General features: G+C 42.5%; 1 protein-coding gene and 1 pseudogene across 5 annotated transcripts in view; both read left to right on the forward strand.

Moving 5' to 3' along the window:
* The window catches only part of LOC100521702 (melanoma-associated antigen B16-like), a 71,341-nt gene extending 58,208 nt beyond the window's left edge, over positions 1–13,133 (forward strand). The window contains exons 3-6 of one of the 5 annotated variants that reach the window (XM_021080237.1): positions 9,454–9,529; positions 9,897–9,972; positions 10,051–10,148; positions 11,517–13,133. In XM_021080237.1, the coding sequence (XP_020935896.1) occupies positions 11,580–12,608 (1,029 nt within the window). In that variant the 5' untranslated portion in view covers positions 9,454–9,529; positions 9,897–9,972; positions 10,051–10,148; positions 11,517–11,579 and the 3' untranslated portion in view covers positions 12,609–13,133. The remainder of the gene's footprint in view (positions 1–9,453; positions 9,530–9,896; positions 9,973–10,050; positions 10,149–11,516) is intronic. The other 4 variants (XM_021080239.1, XM_021080240.1, XM_021080238.1 and 1 more) reach the window with 4 other exon arrangements.
* Positions 15,361–20,906, forward strand: part of LOC100521878 — a 37,719-nt pseudogene continuing 32,173 nt past the window's right edge.

Here is a 20,906-nt window from a genome sequence, read left to right on the forward strand (position 1 = left end):
AAATTGTAGTCCTCATGCTAATAATGTTAATAATAGTATTTAATATATGTGAGGCATTTTGCTGAACATTTTACATGTGTTCTACCAAATAGTGCTTACTCTTCCAGCCCCATTTCACATATAAGTACCTTGGATCTCAGAAAGGCTATGTACTTGGCCAAAGTCATAGTAGTTGCAAATGGCAGAGCAGCAGATCCCTGCTCTTAACTCTAGAGTTATGTGTTAGCCTACAGGTCACTTAACTTCCGTGGGTCTCCATTTCTTCATCTGTAAAATAGACTGGATTGCCTTTTATTCTAAAAAGTCACCCTTCTGAGATATTTGGGAGCCCTCCAAAATTATGCAGAATCAAGAACATAGTTTGATTTACTGATAACTCTGCATTTTTGTCAGTACTTTTTGCAGTACCTTTTATTCTAAGCTTTTCAAAGCCCTGTTATCTTTTTTGTTGTTGTTGTTATTAAATTCCTATCAGAAAATTTTGGTAAAGAATTCTGCTCACCTGACTTTTATTTATTTATTTTCATTTTTTCTATCCTTAATGAATTTTCAGGGTCCAGTGAAGAAACAGGTCGCCTCAGCCAGCAGGGATTAATTAATTTATAAAGGAAGCTTAGGTTGGAGAAGTGGACTTTCTAGCTGTGTTCAGGCCCAAAGCTTTCTCCTTTCAGCAGGTGTTCTACCTCTCAGTTTAGCAGTTAAATTTCTGATCCTATCCGCAGTTCCAACATCTGATCTAAATATTCCTAACTCTGGTGGTATGAGGAAATGGATTCAGATTTTATTAATTACTATACCAAGGATTAATAGGGAGCACCCAAAACAGATGTCAATCAAAGCAATAATCAGGAATAAGTAAGGATCAGAGGCTAGAATTAAGCAGGGCTGGGGCAGCTAAGTCTCATCTGCACTCCCTTGTTGCAAAACAATTTTAAGCTGTCCATTATGAATAAATTACTCATTTCATACAATATTTTCTAGCATTGATCAGCTATATGTCTCTGTGTTGCACAGATCCTCTCTCACTACTCAGAGTGTAAACAATTTGAGCAAAGGCAAAAGAGATCAGCCTATATTGTTTATTGAGCTACTATATATTATATACTTTGCCACTTATTCTAATTTAATTCTCCAGGCAGTATTGTGAGGACAATAGCAGTGGACCTATTTGCCAGGTGAGAAAACTGTGGCTCACAGAAGTTACAGAAAAGCACAACTTAGATTTGAATGTGGTCTTTTTACTACAAAGTTCGTTATCTGTTCCACTGGGTCATGATATCTATTCCTACATATAGCCCCTTTTGGTGTTTAGAAAGACTGTAAGCCTAGAGCAAAATTGGAAATGAAATATTAAAGTTCAAAGTATCTTAAACATTATCTAGTCCAATACCTTCCTTTAGAAATGGGGAGTCTGAGGCATGAGTCTAAGTGATTTTTCTCAAAGTGGATATTTAACAAACCCTTCTTGGATGACAGGAAAACAGAAAGCAGAAATAGAATTTGCTTTATCTGCACTGAGACCATTTTTCATGAAACATTACAACTTAGATGTAAGCCTGTTGGGGGCAAAAAGCTCATACTTAGATGAAAAATATCCTTGGAAGTTACTGAATACAAAGATCCTTTCAATTCAAGTTGTGAAATAAATAGGTTTTTAAAATTTTATTCCAGTTCACTTTAACCACAGGTCAGACAGGTTTCATTAAAGAAGAAATGCTACACAAATGAGATCAAATATAAGTGAAAATATTCTGTCAACTGCTAGAGAGCAAGAATAATATTAAACACAGCAGAGTTTACAGGGCATTTTGAGAAATCCCTGAGTCATAAAACAAAATAAGCAATAATAGTAAATGGCAACAGTAAAAATAATAGACCTTGTAGACCTCATCTAATATCTCTCTCATCCGAAAAATGGATAAATAAAATACCATATTGTCAGTCTTTGCCTCACACTCTCTGCTGAAGAAGATGTATTTTCCAGGTGAGGCTGATTTGTTTTGTGCTTGTTTTTTGTTTTGGTTTTTAAGTCGCAGACACTGGAAATTTCATAGTTCAGCTATAAGTTTCAGTCCAGCTGTTTCTATGGTTGCACAACACAGGATGAAGCCAGGCAGTTAAGACTGCCGATGGCATCCGTGAGCTCTCTTCCATAGTGGCTATACATTATCAAAGCTCAAAGCTAGACCAGAAAGGAATGAAGTATGGGATCTTGAAATTTCATTTTTGTCATTAAGGAGAAAAAAATCCATACTACTTTTATTGGAAGGCACTTAAAGCACCCTGGCACAAGTCTTTGTGAAATCTTCTCTTGTTAAAATTCACAGGCAGAACTACAGTTAGTTTGTATAAAACATTAGTTGAGAAAAGGTAAATGTAACCAGATCTATGAATAGGCACAGATCTATGAATTTCACAGATGTGGGGTCCTTTGTGTCTTTGTACTGGAATTACAATGCCCCTCTTAATACTATTGTGAAAATAATGCACTCAGGCCATCCCTGAATTAGCAAGACAGTGTGACCCAAACCACAGGACTCTAGTGTCATGGACCTGCTTTGCTTCAGGGTTTTTAGCCTTCTTTTTGGAAGTGTGCTAATAAAATAAAAACATCCTGCACTGAATCTAAAATAAATAAAGATGTGTTTAAAATGGAACACACTCTCTGACTTCCTTTCCAACTTTCCTACCTGTCTAAAAGAAAGATATTTTTATTTGTTGGTGGCATACAACCATGATTAATTGCTGCTAACCAAGGAAATAGAACAGCGGTTCTGTTGCTCTCAGACTTTGCAAAGCTGGTCTTGTTCAAAAAGTCAGAGGAAGCTAGAAAATGTCTCAGTATAACCCATGGTCCTGGCAGCAACGATTTTCCAACATAAATCTCAGTAGGAAACATGGCTTTATGTTCTGTTTCTTTGACTACTCATGTAGCTTGTTGCCAGGACTAGCAGAATTGTGTGCAGTTACCCCAGCATGGCCATGAAAATAGTGTTTATACTTTCCAATTCTGTATTATAAGAATGGAAAACAAGGTAACTGATGCCACCAGTTCCCACCTTGACATATATCCCACCTCTTTTTATTCCCTGTTTTTTTGACTAGAGCCAGGATGGTAGACAAAAACTGAAACACGATGAATGGCCAGCTTTAGGAATCCCATTGCCTCAACTAAATTATGGCATGATATAAGCACAGGGCAGATTGGGGCCCAGCATAGATAAATGAGTGAGTCTTTTCCATGCATAATTGGCCTGTCAATAAGAATTTTCAGCAATAAAGAACCACAGTCTTGGGACAGATGTAATTCACAGATTCTACTCATAACGCAGCATGTATAATGGGATTTAGATGCCAAATTCTCCGTTGAATTCTCTCAGCTGCCAATTTAGGTGGTGTTTACCCCAAATCCATTTCCCCACGATCACTATAATTAATACTTGGGGGGGGGGCTTGCTCCTCAGCTCAGATTAATACCTCCAATGTTTAGGTCTGTTTTATGTAGGATTTATGTTTCTTCCAAGTATACTCCCGACTTTTTGGATGAAATAAAGAGTACCCCGATGAAGAACAAGCCTTTCTGGAATGCCAGCTCTGAGCAAGTTTTAACCTCTGTTGGGTCCATGGAGACCCAGGTCTGATTTGAGAATTTGCATGTGTGTCTCTTCCCAGCAACTTCTCATTGTTGGCTGTTACTCTGCTGACTCCTTTGCCCTCCCTGTTCTTGGTGACACTTTCTTTATCAATTCATCAAGTTTTTCATTCAGTCATTAAATATCCATATTATAGGCAGTGAAACTTTCTTTGTTAGTGAAAATAACATAATTAGGGCTTGGGTGATGCTCTGTTTCTATTGAAAAGGGACTAATCTGCTAAAATAAAATTGTTTAAAATCTATCATTTTTTGAAGTAAATGAGAAGCTTTCTTAAAACCTTTTGCTTTACTACAAGAACTTCAGTTCTCCAATGATTTGTTCAGATTAAGTTAATTCTTCTTTTGTGTCTAAGTTGTCCAAGTGGGGCTTTCAAGTGTTTTCATTGTGCAAACGCTTGTAATAATATCTCACAAACAAGAGATTGTGTCCACTGAAGTTAAGAGTAAAGAATAGGTCAGTAGGATGTCTTGAGGAAGTTATGGAGAGTAAAGAATTTTCTAAAAAAATAAAAATAAAAAAAATTAAGGAGTTCCCATTGTGGCGCAGCAGAAAAGAATCTGACTAGGAACCATGAGGTTACAGGTTCGATCCCTGGCCTCGCTCAGTGGGCTGGGGATCTGGCATTGCCATGAACTGTGGTGTAGGTCACAGACGTGGCTCGGATCTGGCATTGCTGTGGCTGTGGTGTAGGCCGGCAGCTGTAGCTCCGATTGGACCCCTAGCCTGGGAACCTCCATATGCCATAGGTGTGGCTCTAAAAAGACAAAAAAAAAAAAAAAAAAAAAGAATTTTCTAATTTATATGGCTGGGGATGGAGGTTATGTTAATTTAAGAAGCAGAGCTTATGTTCCATATTTTCATCTTCCCAGGTTTTCAGCTAGGCTGGGCTCCCTGAATAGAACCGTAAGCTCTTTTTTTTTTTAATTATTTTATTTTATTTTTACTTTTATTTTATTTTTGCTATTTAGAGCTGTACCCGTGGCATATGGAAGTTCCCAGGCTAGGGGTCTAATTGGAGCTGTAGCCACCAGCTACACAGCCACAGCCACAGCACAGCCAGAGCAACGCCAGAATCAAGCTGTGTCGCCAACCTACACCACAGCTCATGGCAACGCCAGATCCTTAACCCACTAAACAAGGCCAGGGATAGAACCTGCAACCTCAGAGAACCATGAATTTTAATAGGAAAAGACTTTCAAATTTTTTTCTCCTTTTGGAAGCTGGGGCTGAATCTCTGACTTCAGATTGCCTGGTGTGAATCCTGGTTTTTCCATTCCTAGCTACATGCCTGTGTCAAGTTACTTAACTCCTCTTAGCCCCAGATGCCCCATTTCTGAAATTGGGATGACTCATGGGGTTGTATTGAGGATTAAATGAGAAATGGGATGAGATCTTCTCTATCACTGCCTCATAAGCAATGTCTCAGTCAACGTTTCTGGTTGTACTTTTTTTTTTTTTTCCTTTTTTGACCATTGCATATGGAAGTTTGCAGGCCAGGGATCAAATCTGAGCTGGAGCTGCAAACTATGCCACAGCTGCACCAACAACTGATCCTTAGCCAGCTGTGCCAAGCTGGAATTGAACCAGTGCCTGCACAGAGATAAACTGGGTTACTAACGCACTGCACCACAGTAGGAATTCCTGTGTACATTTCTCCAGTTTTACATATCTTGACATTTGAGGTTGTAAAGTTCCAACTAGGGTCACTGAATAAGTTTGAGAAGCACTGTCTTGGAGCCATCAACATCTAAAGAGAGAAACAAATGACACATGAAGTATAAGAAATAACCAATACAAAAATTTTAAAAATTTTAAAGCAATCTAATAATGGGGTATTTTATAATAAGCTTTTCCATGGCCTCCCAGAGTGAATATAAGTTAAAATCTCCCTCATCTTTTCAGGCAGTGACCAATATGTTAATAATCTCTAATTTATTTTCCATGGCTTCTCCATTTAAGTTTGACCTGGTAGATCAACATTAATTATTTTAAGAATAATTAGCTAATTGAATTTATTTTTAATTTTTTTTCTTAATACCCTTATGGGAGAGCTTAATCAAAGGTCTGGAGTTCAAATATGCTTGCTAGGAATTGGCTAATTAGAGCAGGAAAATGCCTTAGGCTCTTTCTCAGTGGCAGACTTGCTGCTTAAGTCCCCTCAATATAAATACATACATATATATATATATATATATATATGTATATATATATAAAGTGTGTGTGTGTATATATATATTTATATTAATGATGTGAAAATTAATCCCAAAATTAATCCTGGGGTAGCGATAGTTAAAGATCCAGTAAGTTGTGAATTGGAATCGTGCAAGTGAAGTTATGTGCAATGAAAAGGGAGAAAAATCAAAATAAAAAAGTAACAATAATAATAAAACCCAACAATCTGAATCCTACTAAAGCTATATAAAAAGAACTTTAGCAGTTTCATTTATTCAGCACTCTTTTCCTGAATGCCAACTATGTGCCAGGCATCATGCTACAGTTTTGGATTAAAAGTGAAAAGGATTTGTTCACGAACATCTGTGTAAGAGATTTCTCAAGAAACTTTTCCAAGGTTATGCCTGATAAACAAGGCCAGAAATTTGAACATGCAGTTCATTGTCTCTAAAGTCCTATGTTTCCCCACAGTCCCAAGTTGCAGGCACTGTTGGTACCCAGTCATGATCCTCTCAGATCCCTTTTCCTAACTCAGTGTGCTCATCTCCTAGCTTCTGCCTGTTAGGCTCCTAAATGCCTGTGCCCTTGACCCTGAAAGGATTGCTCTTGGACACTAAAGCTCTTTGCTTGAACAGAGTCAGAAATGTCTTGGAGTCTCCATGCCTCATTCCCACCACCCCACAATCCTAGAATGACACAGAGCCAATGACTGACTGGTGTGGAAGTTCAAAAAAGTTCCTTTGTCACAAGATAAGGCAAACTTTGAGCTCTAACTCATGGTCCAAAGCTCTCCATAGGATCAGGTTGAAAGCTCACCTAAAATAATATCTTTGCTTGGCCTCTTTTCTATCATGCTGCCTCCACTTTCTTACTGGTTTTACCCTGGGCATAGTTCTTTAATAAATCGCTACCACACAAATTTTCTTTCAGGGTTCTGCTTCTTGGAGACCCTGACTTGACACATCTACATTATTATATAAATTATATATACATATATATATATGTATATATCTCTGTAAGTTCATCTAGATTTTGGCAATCACAAAGATTGTTAGAATATGCTTTTGTTTTGGTTTTTTGTGTGTTTGTTTTCTTATATGGAGTTCCCAGGCCAGGGATCAGGTCTGAGCTGCATTTGTGTCCTACGCCATAGCTGCAGCAACATTAGATCCTTTAACCCACAGTGCCAGGCTAGGGATCGAACCTGGTCCTTAGAGCTGCAGAGACACTACAGGAACTCTAGGAATATGTGTTTTTTTGATGAAATTTTTAGATAACATTAGAAATATGGAATTAAAAGCAATCATTTGAGATGATTATTTAATCAGCCAAATGTGCGTAATGTATTTAGTGACCTTGGCTAAGTCATTTCATCTACAGGCATACCTCATTTTATTGTGCTTCACTTTATTGCACTCCATATATATTGTGGTTTTTACAAATTGACCCATTTTCTTATAACCCTGCATTGAGCAAGTTTGTCAGGCCCATATTTCTAACAGCTCTTGCTCACTTTGTGTCTCTGTGTCACAATTTGCTAAGTCTTCACAGTATTTCAACTTCATTATTGCTCTATTTGTTATGGTAATCTAGGATCAGTGAACTCTGATGTTACTGTTGTAATTGTTTTGGCATTCTTTACAATAAAGTATTTTTAATTAGGGTATGAAATGTCTTTTTAGACATAATGCTGTGCACACTTAATAGGCTATAGTATTAGTGTAAGCATAACTTTTATATGCACTGGGAAACCCCTGAATTCTTGTGATTCACTTTATTGCAATATTTGCTTTATTGTGGTGGTCTGGAACTGAACCCACAATATATATGAGGTATGCCTGTATTTGGATGCTCCTAAATGCTTCTGCCTTTGACCCTGAAAGGATTGCTCTTTCCTTTGAAAGGTGTGTGTTATTTATCCAGGTGGCATGTGCATATTAAATATAGTACGTACCAGGCCATTTTATGACAAAACAAACACAGACTGTTTAAACAACAGGCTATGTGAACAGTATCCACGTGTTGCTATTTTACTGCAATCTCAGTCACCAAGAGGAAGTAATTTAATGCTTTAATTTACTTTTCCTAATAGAGTAGATTTCCAATAATGATTGTCAAATTTTATAGAGCAAGTGAACACATTAAAATAACTGTGATTAGAAATCCACTTGTTACATTCAAGGACAAAATATTTTCTATTTCAGCTTTTGACAATGTATATAGCATGGCTATTGTCAATTTTAAGTATTGAATATGCCATTAAAACATCAAACATATAATTCAGAATTTTACCCATTTTAAAATATCTTTGTTTTAAAATGAACATAGATTCAAATACTAAAAAAATATGAAGTAAGCATTACAATTCTAAATGTCATTAATTCCACTTAGTCCATGAATAATCTCCTTCAGATTCCAAACCTGTCTATACAAGGCTTTTTCCTATGGAAATTAAGTCTTTTAGAGAAAGTTTCCACCTGGCCAGAGAAGGAACCCAATGGGAAGGTGTTTTTTTGTTTTGTTGTGTTTTAATGCATGGTGCTGCATTAAAACACGGTAGGCAAATGCATAGTGATTGGCCGGAAGGTGGCATCATGTAGGGAGCAGTTAATCAAAGACTGGGGCCGAGGTATGGACCATAAGTGAGGATGGTGGGAACCATTTACCCCAGAAGAGAGGGACCCCACAGAGCCTGCCCCTGCTGCTAGCCGTGGAAGACTCCCAGCAGAGGTGGCTGGAAATGGCATCCCCCTGACTTTAGCCTCAGGAGTCTGAAGGCGGTGAGGGAGGGCCTTGAGTTGAGGAATTCAACAAAGGGAGGAGCCCCAGGCCATGCCAGGCCCAGACAATGAGTCGGAACTGAGGGCACCGCCAACTGCAGGATGACGCTGCAGGAGTTCTGCCACAATGTTGGCGAGAAACTCTAGAGTAACTATCAGAGGCTTCCTCTGACTTGGTCCTCTTTGCGAGTCTGACAGGGGTATGGGTCTTGGTGTCTGGGGCACAGCCTCTGCTCCTTGGGGGTTGGGATTCCGAGTAAAGACATCGAATGGGTACAGCACCCCCAGAATATAAGGAACCCTATAGAACCTCACCCCTTCTGTCGACCCTGGGAGAACGCTGTATGGCAGGGGGAAGGGGAACTGGGAGCAGAGCGGAAGGGACGTCTCCTTACTTCCGCTTCCGGTGGGTGGTCGGTAACGGCCGTTACCGACTGGCGTGGCCTCCGACCGCCGCCAACTGGTGAGGCTTCCATCCGCCAAAAGTGGAGGCCTAGGACTGGTCAAGTGTCAAGGTGAAGATGTCGAATGAGGGAACAAACCACCCCCAGCAGAGAGGGGAGTCCCTGAGTAAAGCTCCGTCCCTTCTGTCGTCCCAGGGAGCCCCCGGAGTAACTGACTTGGGCCTTAGGAATCGGAGGGTGGCGAGGGCCTCGGTCGGGGGGTGGGGTGGGGCCACAAGTCAGCCAAGGGAGGAGGCCCGGCATCTCAAGGTAAGATGAGGAAGGGGAATGGAGTGACCAGACCCACAGAATAGAGGGGCTTTTGCCAGCGGGTAAGAGTGCCAGAGCCCCCAGAGTAACTGTCAGACTGAGTTGCTCCCTGACTTCCATCTTGGGTTACAGAAAAGTGAGGCCTACGCTGAGGACTGCTGCCTCAACTGAGCAGAGGGAGGCATCCCAGATCCTGCCAGGGGTCGTGGTAAGATGCCCAGTGAGCACTGAGAGGGAATACTCACCCCAGGCAGGCAGGTGGGGGTTGCTGGAAACTCCATTATGAGCTCTGGGATGGGCCAAGTTGGAGGGGGGTGGCTTCCCCTGACTTTAGCCTTGGAAGCCTAAGGATGGTGAGTGTGTTAGTCTGAAAAAAGAGGCCTAATTTCAGCAGAGACAGGAGTCCTAGGGCTTGCCAGATTTCAAGGTAAGATGCTGAGTGGGGACTGGAGCAACCACCCTCTTCACAGCAGTGGGGGTCCCACAGATAAGAGCACAGCCCCTGTCCCAGCCCTGGGAGCCCCCAGAATAACTGTCAGAACCAGTTACCCCCAAATTTTACCTTGGGTTTTCAGGGAGGTGAGGCCTGTTCTGAGGACTGCTGCCCTAGGTGAACAGAGGAAGGAGTCCTAGACCCTGCTAGGAGTCAAGGTAAGATGCTGAGTGAGGACTGAGGGGACCCCTCCTCCAGAATGGGGTGTGGGGCATGGCTGGAAGTTGCTTCCCCAGACTTTTGCTTCAGGAAATCTAAAGAAGGTGAAGGCCTTGGTGTGAGGGTTGCAGCCTCCAGTCAGCTGAAGGAGGACTTCCAGCCTCTACGAGTCAAGGTAAAATGCTGTGTGAAGATGGAGGGAACATGTACTCTACACTGGAAAGGGCTCTTTCTGACCCCCATCCTTGTTATGCCTGAAGGGTGCTGGGCAGAGGTAGCTGGAACTGGCATCATCTGACTCTGCCTGGAGGATCTGAGGGTGGGGAGTACCTTGTTCCAAAGGAGCAGTTGTCATTTCAACAGAGGGAGGAATGGCAGGCCCTGCCACCTCTCAGTGTAATATACTGAGCGAGGACTGATGGCATCACCCACCTCACAACAGAGGGTCCCTTAGATAAAGGCGCATTCCCTACTGTCTGCTCAGGAGGGCCCCAGAATAGCTGTCATACTGAGTTGATCCCTGACTGCCCTGAGGACTGCTGCCTCAGGTGAGTGGAGGGAGGAGTCCCAGACCCTTCCAGGAGTCAAGGTAAGATGTTGAGTGTGGACTGAGGCAGTCTTTTCCCCAGAGTGGAGAAGGCCCCTGAGAGCTCTGTTGTCAGTCCCAGGAGGAGGAGGGGGTGGCCAGGAGTGACTTCCTTTGATTTTTGTCTGGGAGGTAGGATGAGGTGTGGTTCCAAGTAATCAGAGAGAAGAATCCCAGGCCCTGCTAGGAATCAAATTGATGCTGTGCAGAGACTCAGGGGATCACACACTTGAGCATACTGGGGACCCCACAAAGCCCTGTCTCTGTTGTCAGACTGGGTAGGCCCTGGAATAATTGTCAGACTTCAGTGCTTTCTGATTTTGGTTTTGGGAATTTGAAGGCTATTGTCTCATGTTAGCAGAGAGAGGTGTCTCAGTCTCTGTCAAGGTCCACATCATCAACCTGAGTGGCAGTTGAGGGGGTCACACACATCAGAACAGCAGAGCCCCAACAGACAGCTGCCTACATTTGTCACCTCTGGGAGGCCTAGGCAGATATTGCCCCTAAGTGTCTGTCTCCCCTGTGACTTTCCTGGCTGAGAGGCACTGAGAGGAGCTGTCATTCTGAGGCAACTCCTTGCGTCTTTTTAACTCAAGTGTCTCAAGAAGCCTCTTTATGAGGTGATAATCCTTGGGTCAGCAGAGAGGGGAGTCTCAGATACTCCCTGGGATCACAGTGAGGACTCTGAACAAAGATAGAGGGGGACTGCCTACCCCAAAACAGAAGGGATACCACAGAGCTTGACACCATCTGCCCCGTTAGCAGCTCTGGGAAGCCTTGGGCTGGGTGGGCTGGCTGCATTCCGAAGAGCCTTCTCACTTCCTTGAACTTCCTACAGGTCAGGACAGGAGACCTGTCAGTTTTGAGTCCCGTCCTTAGGGTGAAGGCACTCTTTCTTGGATATGCCACAGTTAGGTTAACCAGATGAGGCCATTCACACTCTCTCTTTCTCCCTAGGTTGTGGTCCTCTGTTACATATCCTGCTCACATTCCCATCTGCTACCACTGACCAGAGTGAGAATGTCTCAGAGTCGGGAGATTCCACATTGCACGCAGGAACAACATTGTGCCCAGGGCCTGGAGGCTGCACAGGCCTCCAAGGATCCGGAGGAGGCCTCTCTCTCCTCCCATTCTTTAATGCCTGGCAACCAGGAGGGGGCTTTGGCTGCTGGGGCACCTAGTACTTCCCAGGGTCCTCAGAGTGCCTGTGTAGCTTATGCTGTCACCACAGCCCTCTTATCAGGCAAATTAGGTGAGCATTCCAGCAGCCAAGAAAAGGAGGGTGGTTCAGCTTCTTCAGAGTCCTCTTCAGAAGCAGAGAACTTGCCCATAGACCCTCTAGATGAGAAGGTGAATTTGCTGGTGCAGTTCCTGCTGCAAAAGTATCAAAAGAGAGAGCCGATCACAAAGGCAGACATGATTAATGATGTTATCAGAGAGCACAAGGATGACTTCCTTGAGATCCTCAGGAGAGTCTCTGAACGCATAGAGCTGGTCTTTGGGGTAGATCTGAAGGAAGTTGATCCCACTAGCCATACCTATGCCCTTGTCAACAAATTAGACCTCACCTATGATGCCAGGCTCAGTGACGATGAGGGCATGCCCAAGACTAGCCTTCTGATAATTATCCTGGGGGTGATTTTCATGAAGGGCAATCGTGCTACTGAGGAGGAGATCTGGGAAGTCCTGAATATGATGGACTTACATTCTGGGAGGGACCATTTCATCTTTGGGGAACCCAGAAAGTTCATTACTAAAGATTTAGTGAGGGAGAAGTACCTGGAGTACCGCCAGGTGCCCAATAGCGATCCTCCACGCTATGAGTTCCTGTGGGGCCCAAGAGCCCATGCTGAAGCCAGCAAGATGAAATTGCTTGAGTTTTTGACCAAGATCCATGAGTCTGACCCCACTTGTTTCCCATCCCAGTATGAGGAGGCCTTGAGAGATGAGGCAGAGAGAGCCCGAGCTAGAGTTGCCACTGAGGCTAGCACAAGTGCCAAGGCAAAGTCATGTTCCAATCCCAGATCCAGCAGCTCCTCCCACCCATAGTGAGGTCTGAGGCAGATTCTTCACTTTGTCATTAAAGAGAGCAGTCAATTTTCTAAATAATGGAGGGCTGGAGTGTGGCTACAGGGAACTCTGTATACTGTTTTGTGTACCTCTTCTATATGTTAACACAGGTTTATTTGGGGGGTGAGTTAGTTTTCAAATGTTCCTTTTAATGTAACATTTCATTATCTTCAGAATCTAAGTTGGTGAATGACATTGGTCATACAGTTATTGCTCTTTATGGAATTTAAGAATACAAGTTTTGTTCATAAAACATTGTAAAACTGACTATCTTCTTTTGTGATCTAGAAAAGATAACATGGCATGCAAATAGGCATTTCTTTAGAACTCAGCAGTAGGATAGTTGGGATCAAGAAAAAAAACAGATGGTCAATTCTTGGCTTCTCACATCCTTTTAAATCTGCTGTTCTGTAAAATTAGATGACATATATATATGCATTTGCTTATGTTACTGAAGAATGTAAGAGAAATAAATCTTAATAAATTAGACCCCATGAACACTGATTCATTTATTTCCCAAACATTTAATCAGCATGCGCTCTTTGGAAAGCACTGGGTTAGCATTGGGCATGCTCAGATAAACAAAACCTACTGCTCATGGAATTTTAGAGTCCAGGAGCAGGAATCATGTAAAGACAATTGTGGGTATTCTTTAATACCAAAAGAAAAAGTGAAATGAAATCAGGGGGTGGAGGGTCCATATGATGGCTGGCAAGTGTAAATGTCCTGAGACAGAGCAGGCTGAGGCCTTGGGAAACTACAGGTCTTTCATTGGGAGTTCATTTTAAATTAAGCTTGATGAGGCTGGGAAAGTGGTGAAGTGCAGGGGTGTCTCAGAGGTGAGAGACTTGAAATGGAATGGGAAATCGTTCTTACCAGTTTCTTTGGGATCATGGGTAAGTCAAATCCTACTTGGGATAAGAATGGAAGATATCCTGCATTTTTGTTCAAATGCAGTTGAACACAATACACAAATTAGATGTTTTATGATTATTATATTCAAGGAGTTTGTGAGAAATAAAGGTAAAACTTTCTTGAAGTAAGATTCCCAGAAGCCACTGGGCTGGCACTCTGCCTTGGGCTGGGAGATCTAGAGTCCACATCATTTAGGGCACATTTTAAGTAGGTTATGTTCAATGTAATTTTGCAAACTCTAAGAAATGCCTAGGTTTTTGGAGGAGGTGAGTTAATGAAAATAGGGATGGATTGGGACTTCCCTTGTGGTGTAGCAGGTTAAGGATCCAGCATTGTCACTGCAGCAGCTTGGGTCACTGCTGTGTTGTGGGTTTAACTCCTGGTCCAGGAAGTTCCACATGCTGCAACTGTGGCCAGAACAAAACCAAAACCAAGAAAGTAGAAATGGATTATTGGACTGGGAGGGAGGGAAGGAGTTGGTCTTTGACACAAATTCTAGGAGCTTTGAGTTACATCCAGTTGGAAAATACTCCCCCAAACCCAAATTAAATAATCATACTTTCTCTAATAAAGATTTACTGAGGTAAATCTGGCATTGTTGTGGCTGTGGCGTAGGCTCGTAGCTACAGCTCTGATTCGACCCCTAGCCTGGGAACCTCCATACGCCATAGGTACAGACCCCCCCCCCAAAAAAAGTATGTGAAAATGAGGATCCAATACAATTTGGGGGTGGTTTGTTGGATTCATTTTCCCAGGATGCTATTGCCTCAGCCCCAATTTTCCTTAGGAGCCACCTCTGATCAGTAGCCGGCACGTGTGCACAATCCTGGCACTTTCCCACAAGATAGCTCCCTTCCCCTGGGTCTTCCCCGGTGTGCCTTCCTGTCTGTAACCTGATCTGCTGACCAGCTCTTTACTGCATCCTTCTCTGCACATTGCACCCTCATCCCAGTAGAATACACAGTCAAGAACCACCTTCCCAATCCCTGACAGAGTATTCCAACTCCCTGCAGGCACTCTTGGCTGACTTTCACTATGGGATCCCTCTGCTAGCAGCAGCCCCTTCTATGAAAAGTTCTCTTTGAACAGTGAAGCTACATGGTCAATCCCCTATGGGCTTCTTGGCACAGAACATATTGGTGCCTGGGATGTAAACCTGCAGTAGGAGAAGTTTTAGATGGCATATTGATGTTTGCAATAGGATTTTAGTGGGGTATTGTATTTGAGACTAGCCACTGAGAAGATACACCGATGAGTAAGCATACGTAGGTGGTCAAAAACCAGAGCTTCCCCTTTAAGAGTAAAATGGGGCAAGATCATGGAAACCACTGTGTAAGCAAACATCTTTAAATCCTGAGTCTGAATTCCTCTAACCCTGGAATTCTAGGAGTTAGAAAGAATGGAGATGCCAATGATTGCTTCCTTGGCCTACATGCTGTATTTGATATTAAAAGAAAGAAAAGAATTCACCATCCTTTTGTTGCCTCTAGTCTTATACTTTTCCTGGAAGAAAATGCTGGTGTTTAAGGGCACCTGTACAGGTGTTGAGGCATGCCCAGTCAGGTGGTGTGTAGCAGGGACTCCCAACTTAAGAAATGAACCATGGAGCAAAAGGAAGGAAAAAATTCTCACCTGAAATTCTAGAGGTTTTTGCAAAGGGCAGCACTGAAAGGTGTTACTGGATGAAGAAGGGTGAAACTCTCCTGTGGGGATTTACAAAGTTCTTTTAAAAATCAGATGTGATCCGGGCAGGGAGGCAGGGGAAGTGATGTGAGGTGCAGTGTGGCCTGGATTTGCTGTCAGGACGCTGGCTGGCATGTCAGCTCTGAAGCAGCTGGTGGCCTTTTGTGTGCCGTGGAGGCCATTTCTTTAGAGGCCACCACGCGGTGGCAGCTGGAGGCGGTGAAGTCTGTCATGCTGGTGGAAGTGTGCATATAGAGCCCTGGTACAGGTACAGACAGTTTCCCCAGCGGACCAGATACCAGGTGATCCAGGCCAAGTTCTTCAGTGCAGCCACATGGTTCTGAATTCTCTGGCACTTTTGGCATGACTCAGATTCTGTGCTGGGTCACTTTCCACATCCAGGTCCTTCTCAGTGGACGGATGAAGAATTCGGTATCTTTTCTGATGATGAAAACCGAAAATGTTGACTCAACTTTTTGCAAGTGGGAGCCAGGTGAGAATTTCAATTATATACTGAACATCACATTATATACTATATGGACATCATATTATAAAAGTTGTAAATTAAAGTGTTTTGTTCAAGGAAAAAAATCAGTTGTGAGCTGGTACCTGAAAGCACTTGTTACATAGTAGGATTTCAACAAAGTTGGTGAACTGCAAGGCCAATATGGGCTTCACAGAAACTCCTCCAGGAAACAAAGAGGGTTGTTGTCCTAATAAATTGTAGTAGTTGCTCTTTATTGGGCACCTGCTATGTAATAGTTAATGGGAGAGACTGCAGCTGCTCATCCACTTCCTGTCTTTATTATTATTATTATTATTATTTTTATTCCACTTCCTGTCTTGCTTTTCTTCCTTGTTTCACTGGAAAACTATATGCCCAGCCCGCTTATAGTTAAGAAGGGTCATGTGACTACTCTTGCCAGAAGCAATATGTTATTTCCAGGGCAACTCATATGACATCCAGGATGCTACTTCAACTTTCTCTCTACCATTCAGGGGCAAACAATGACAGCCCATTTGAGATGTAGAACTAATGGAAGCAGCCTGGGTCTCTGAGTCACCCAGTAGCAAAGTTCTCCTGTGAAATCACATCAAATTGTGTGTGTGCCTGAGAAATGAACCTTTGTTGTGTAAAGCCATTCAGGTTTTAGGTTATATGTTTTGCATCAGCTAGCAGTCATTGTATCTAATAAACAGGTGCTGTTTATGTTGTTAAGCTTATTTAAAAATTTTAATGACAAAGCTAATAATAGTGCATATATTTGGGTTGGAAATATTTCTAACAACATACATATAAATATATTCTTTCCTTCACAATCTTCCTCCAAAACTCAGCTTTCTTTTTTTTTTTTCAGCTTTCTTCTCAGAGGTCAGTACCATTAAAACTGTGATGTGTATTATTTTAAAGATAGTTTAAAGTTTTTTCATACATAGACATGCTATAAAATATATTGTGATTTTTTAACATAATGGGCAGTGATGTATATACTGTTCTCCACTTGCCTTTGTAACTTAATAAAATGAATGCAGCATCATTCCATGACAACACATAAATCCACCTGATTATTTTAACTACTCCCTAGGGTTCTAAAGTATATATGTTCCATAATTAATTTAACTAGTCTCCCGATGGACACATAGGTAGTTCCTATTAGTTTCTATGGTTGAAGAACTGAAATCAACATCTTTGGACACCAGTTCTTGGGTAAATGCATATAGGAAAGACATAGCAAACAGAAATTAGGATAAAGTCGAGAGGGTATGAAAATTGCAAATTTGTATAAATATTGCCAAAATATCATCCCATAAATCTCACAATTCATATTCTCACAAATTAATGTATGTAAATACCCTATACTCTCATACTTTGTTTTCTTCAATACTTTAACTTTGGGTCAAATGCATATATTAAAACATAATAGGAGTTCTTGTATGGCACAGCAGGTTAAGGATCTGGCATTGTCACTGTAGCAGCTTGGGTCCCTGCTGTGGTGCGAGTCCGATCCCTGGCCCAGGAACTTCCACTTACTGCTGGTGGGGCCAAAAAAAAAATTCACAGTTTTATTAATTACAAATCATTATAATGAGGTTGAGCAGAAAATTAACATAATCTCTTGACCATATAAACCTGGATTTCTGCAGTGATACTGAGCCACAGGATTCCTCTAAACATGATTTAAAATTCTAATGTCAAGAGTTCCCATCATGGCACAGTAGAAATGGATCCAACTAGTGCCCATGAGGATGCAGGTTCGATCCCTGGCCTCGCTCAGTGGGTTAAGGATCTGGCGTTGCCGTGAGCTGTGGTGTAGTTCGCAGACACGGCTTGCATCTGGTATTGCTGTGGCTCTGGCGTAGGCCGGCGGCTATAGCTCCGATTAGACCCCTAGTCTGGGAACCTCCATATGCCTAGGGTGTGGCCCTAAAAAGACAAAAAGACAACAAAAAAATTTCTAATATCAACAAGATATTTTCCTTTAACACTAACAAAGATTTGGTTAGAATGACCAGGTGCCAGAGATTGGGACCAATGGGGATACTCCCAGCTAGTGAGGGGCATGAGGAGGATGTCGGGAGAGAGCGATTTCCAGAGTCCATGAGAGAGCAAGTCCAGAGAGCTTAGGGTAGGGGACCTGAATCTAGAATTCTGCATCATGTGAAGTGACCTTAAGGAGAGAAGGTGGTGAATCAGGGTAGGGCATCCAGGAACACTAATGTGAATAGGCTTGGAAAAATGTTTTACTCACTGTATGAGCTGGAAATTGTCTATTGATCTAAGTGGGAAGGGCTACCGGATGAAAGAATCTAAAGCATATCAGACCTAGAATCCTCTGTGCATATTGTCAAAGTACAGCTGGTTCCTCAACATCATTTAGTGATGTTATTAATGGATTCTGGTACAGCAAAATCTTTTGAGGATTCTGAGGATCCAGTGTACCCCTACCAGTGTACCTGGGCTAGGAGCTATCTTTACATCTCCTGGAGACAGCTATTTCTTACCTTGTATGCACTGTACCTCCTCCATGGAGGATGGAGCTTTGTGAATGGATTGGGTTGGTGAATGATGACAGACTGTTGAGATAGGCCATGAGTACCATGAGTAGTGGAAGGCAGTACACAGTTGCAAGGAGAGGGAAATTGGAAGGGGGAATACCTTAGTGGCTAGTTAGCTCAGTGACTGAGGATGGCTAGGTGTGGACATATCTTAAAAAACAATCCAGGTGGTATCCCTAAACTCATTCCACCATCTGTGCTTTCTGAATTTTGGTATACCTGAGGTAAGTATCCTGGAACTGTGTTCGTTGGCTTGTATTACCACCAGATACTGCCTGGAATAGAGGATTGGGCAAAAGGTCAAACATTTGAAGAGTGTATGGTGGGCTGATGGAGATGACACACTTCCTTAATAAACTGACAGGAGATTATGGGTCCAAAAAGGGAAGCATGTTGTACCATCCTGTTTCCAGCATCCCCACCTCCAAGATGAGGGTGTTAGGGCTTGGGAAGGAGACACTGATGGTCACATTCTCAGTGATAGTTTCCCATGGGCACTCTCAAGTTAGGTAAGCAGTTGAAACACTTTGGGTTTCTTCCATGGAGCAGAGACCTCCCAGGATTATTTTGAATCAGTGAATGTTCCCTCTGGTACTTTGATTCATTCATTCATCCAGCAAGCATTTATCGAACATATGCTGAAGACAAGCACTAATTAAGCAAAACAAAAGGATATGACAAGACACTCTGATTCTGGCTGCAGATGTGAGGAGACAGATTTGAGCTTTAGGAAGTTAGGGACTATGTGAAAGTGTGGGGAAATAGCCTATAATGACTCTAAGTTCCAAAGGTTGGCTGACAGGTGGAAGCCGGTCCTTTTAGCTGAGGCGGAGGAGAAAGAGTTGGTGGCAATTAGAGGTAGAGAAGAGAAAGGGTGTGATGGATGAAGTCGGTGTGGGCCAGGTAGGGTAAGGTTCCGCGGGCTGTCCAGGTGGAGATGTCCTGCAGGCAGTAGAAAACAGGCCTGGCTCTCAGAAGAGGGTCCCTGGCTGCATTTCTAGAGGTCATGTGAGGCTATGGATGGAGGTGAAATCAAGTATTGTGCATATGGTGGCCTATATTCTGTCTTCTCCCCTGAAAACACATTTGGAAGCCAAAATTACACAAAACAATGAATTCAGGGAAGAGTTTAAAGGGAGAAAGTACTCACCTGGAAAAGAATCAATCAGAGCAAGTTTTTCTGTGTTTCCTTCAGCTTTTTTTAAACCTGTACTTGTGCCTTTGCCTACAAATTGCCTATGCCTGTGTATTTGTGGCTTATAGTGTATATAAAGTTATATGTCATGATTTTTCAATCTCACATCTGCCCTCTCAGGTGTCTTCTAGGATTCTACTCTTGATAGCTTTCGTTCAAGGCTAAGCTTATGCCCGTAATACACAGGCAGTTGTCTGCTCTAACTAATGTGTCTATTCCACGCATCTGGCAACTATAGTAAGTCAGGTTTCTCATGATATACAGAGAAAACTGGAGACAGTCTTGGGCCCATGTGCCTGGAGATCAGAATTTCATGACATATCCTTTAATTGGGAAACTGTGATTGTCAAAATTTTAGATAAAAAAACACTTATGCCAGCTGAAGCTTTCCCTCAAAATCCAATCCATGAATATCAGGAAGGCAGAACACTCTGGGTAAAGTGGGGACTGAAAGTCCCTTCTTCCTTCTGGGGACAGTGGGCCCTGATCTCACAGAACTCTCAGGTGCCTCCTGAACACTGCTGGGAAAGCTCAGGTGCTAGAAGACCCTGCTTCAGGCATGGACTTTGTCTGGGTTTACCAGCTGACCTGACGACACAGGTCACGTCCTCTGTGTATTTTTTGTCCTGCATACTATATTGACTGCCAGGATACACACTGTCCTGTATTCAGCTTTTTTCAGTAAGTTACAAAAATTCTGCAGTTAGAGCTGTTTTTCAACAACGGTAATTGGCGATTAAATCACCTAAGGTAACAATAGCTGAAAAGCATACCTCTAGGAATATCTGGTCTCTCCTGCAGGTTTGGCTGAGGGGGGATCAAAAGCGGGGGTCTGGGGTGAATTTAGAATTAAAGAAAGAAAATTTTCAAGAAAGAAAAAACCTGATTTTTTTGGCCATCGTTCCGAGTTGTGAACAGATAACCACCATTAATTGGATGTACATCAGTAGAATCAGCTGTCAATGACTGCCTCTCTGCAGAACCTAAGCTTCTGAAAGCAAATCAAGGGCAGCTCCAGGCTTCTGAAAATCAGCCAATCAGTGATATCCCCCGCATCTAATGCCATCTTGGAAGTCAGCCAATCAGTGATACATTCTGTCCCCCAACACGTCTGTTCTGAACGTTAGCCAATCAGCTACAGCCTCACATTTCCAACTGGCAGCCAATCAGCTAGTTCTTCTGGCTGGCACAACACTTCTGAAAGTCAGCCTGGTCCGTAGCAGCCTTTCTCTAGTGACCGCAGGGTCAACCCCGAGAGTCTGTCAGGCCCTCAACACTTCTACTTCTGAATGTTCGCCAGTTCTTGAATCCTCAAGCTAACCAAAGCCTTATATAGAATCGGCTCTGGCTTTGTTGTGGAAGATTGTGCTGCCAGAGGTAAGTAGAGTTACCCCTATAGGGAAATGAGAGAAATATTTTTGCATCAA

The sequence above is a fragment of the Sus scrofa genome, chromosome X (assembly GCF_000003025.6).
Source record: "Sus scrofa isolate TJ Tabasco breed Duroc chromosome X, Sscrofa11.1, whole genome shotgun sequence".
Lineage (NCBI taxonomy): Eukaryota > Metazoa > Chordata > Mammalia > Artiodactyla > Suidae > Sus > Sus scrofa.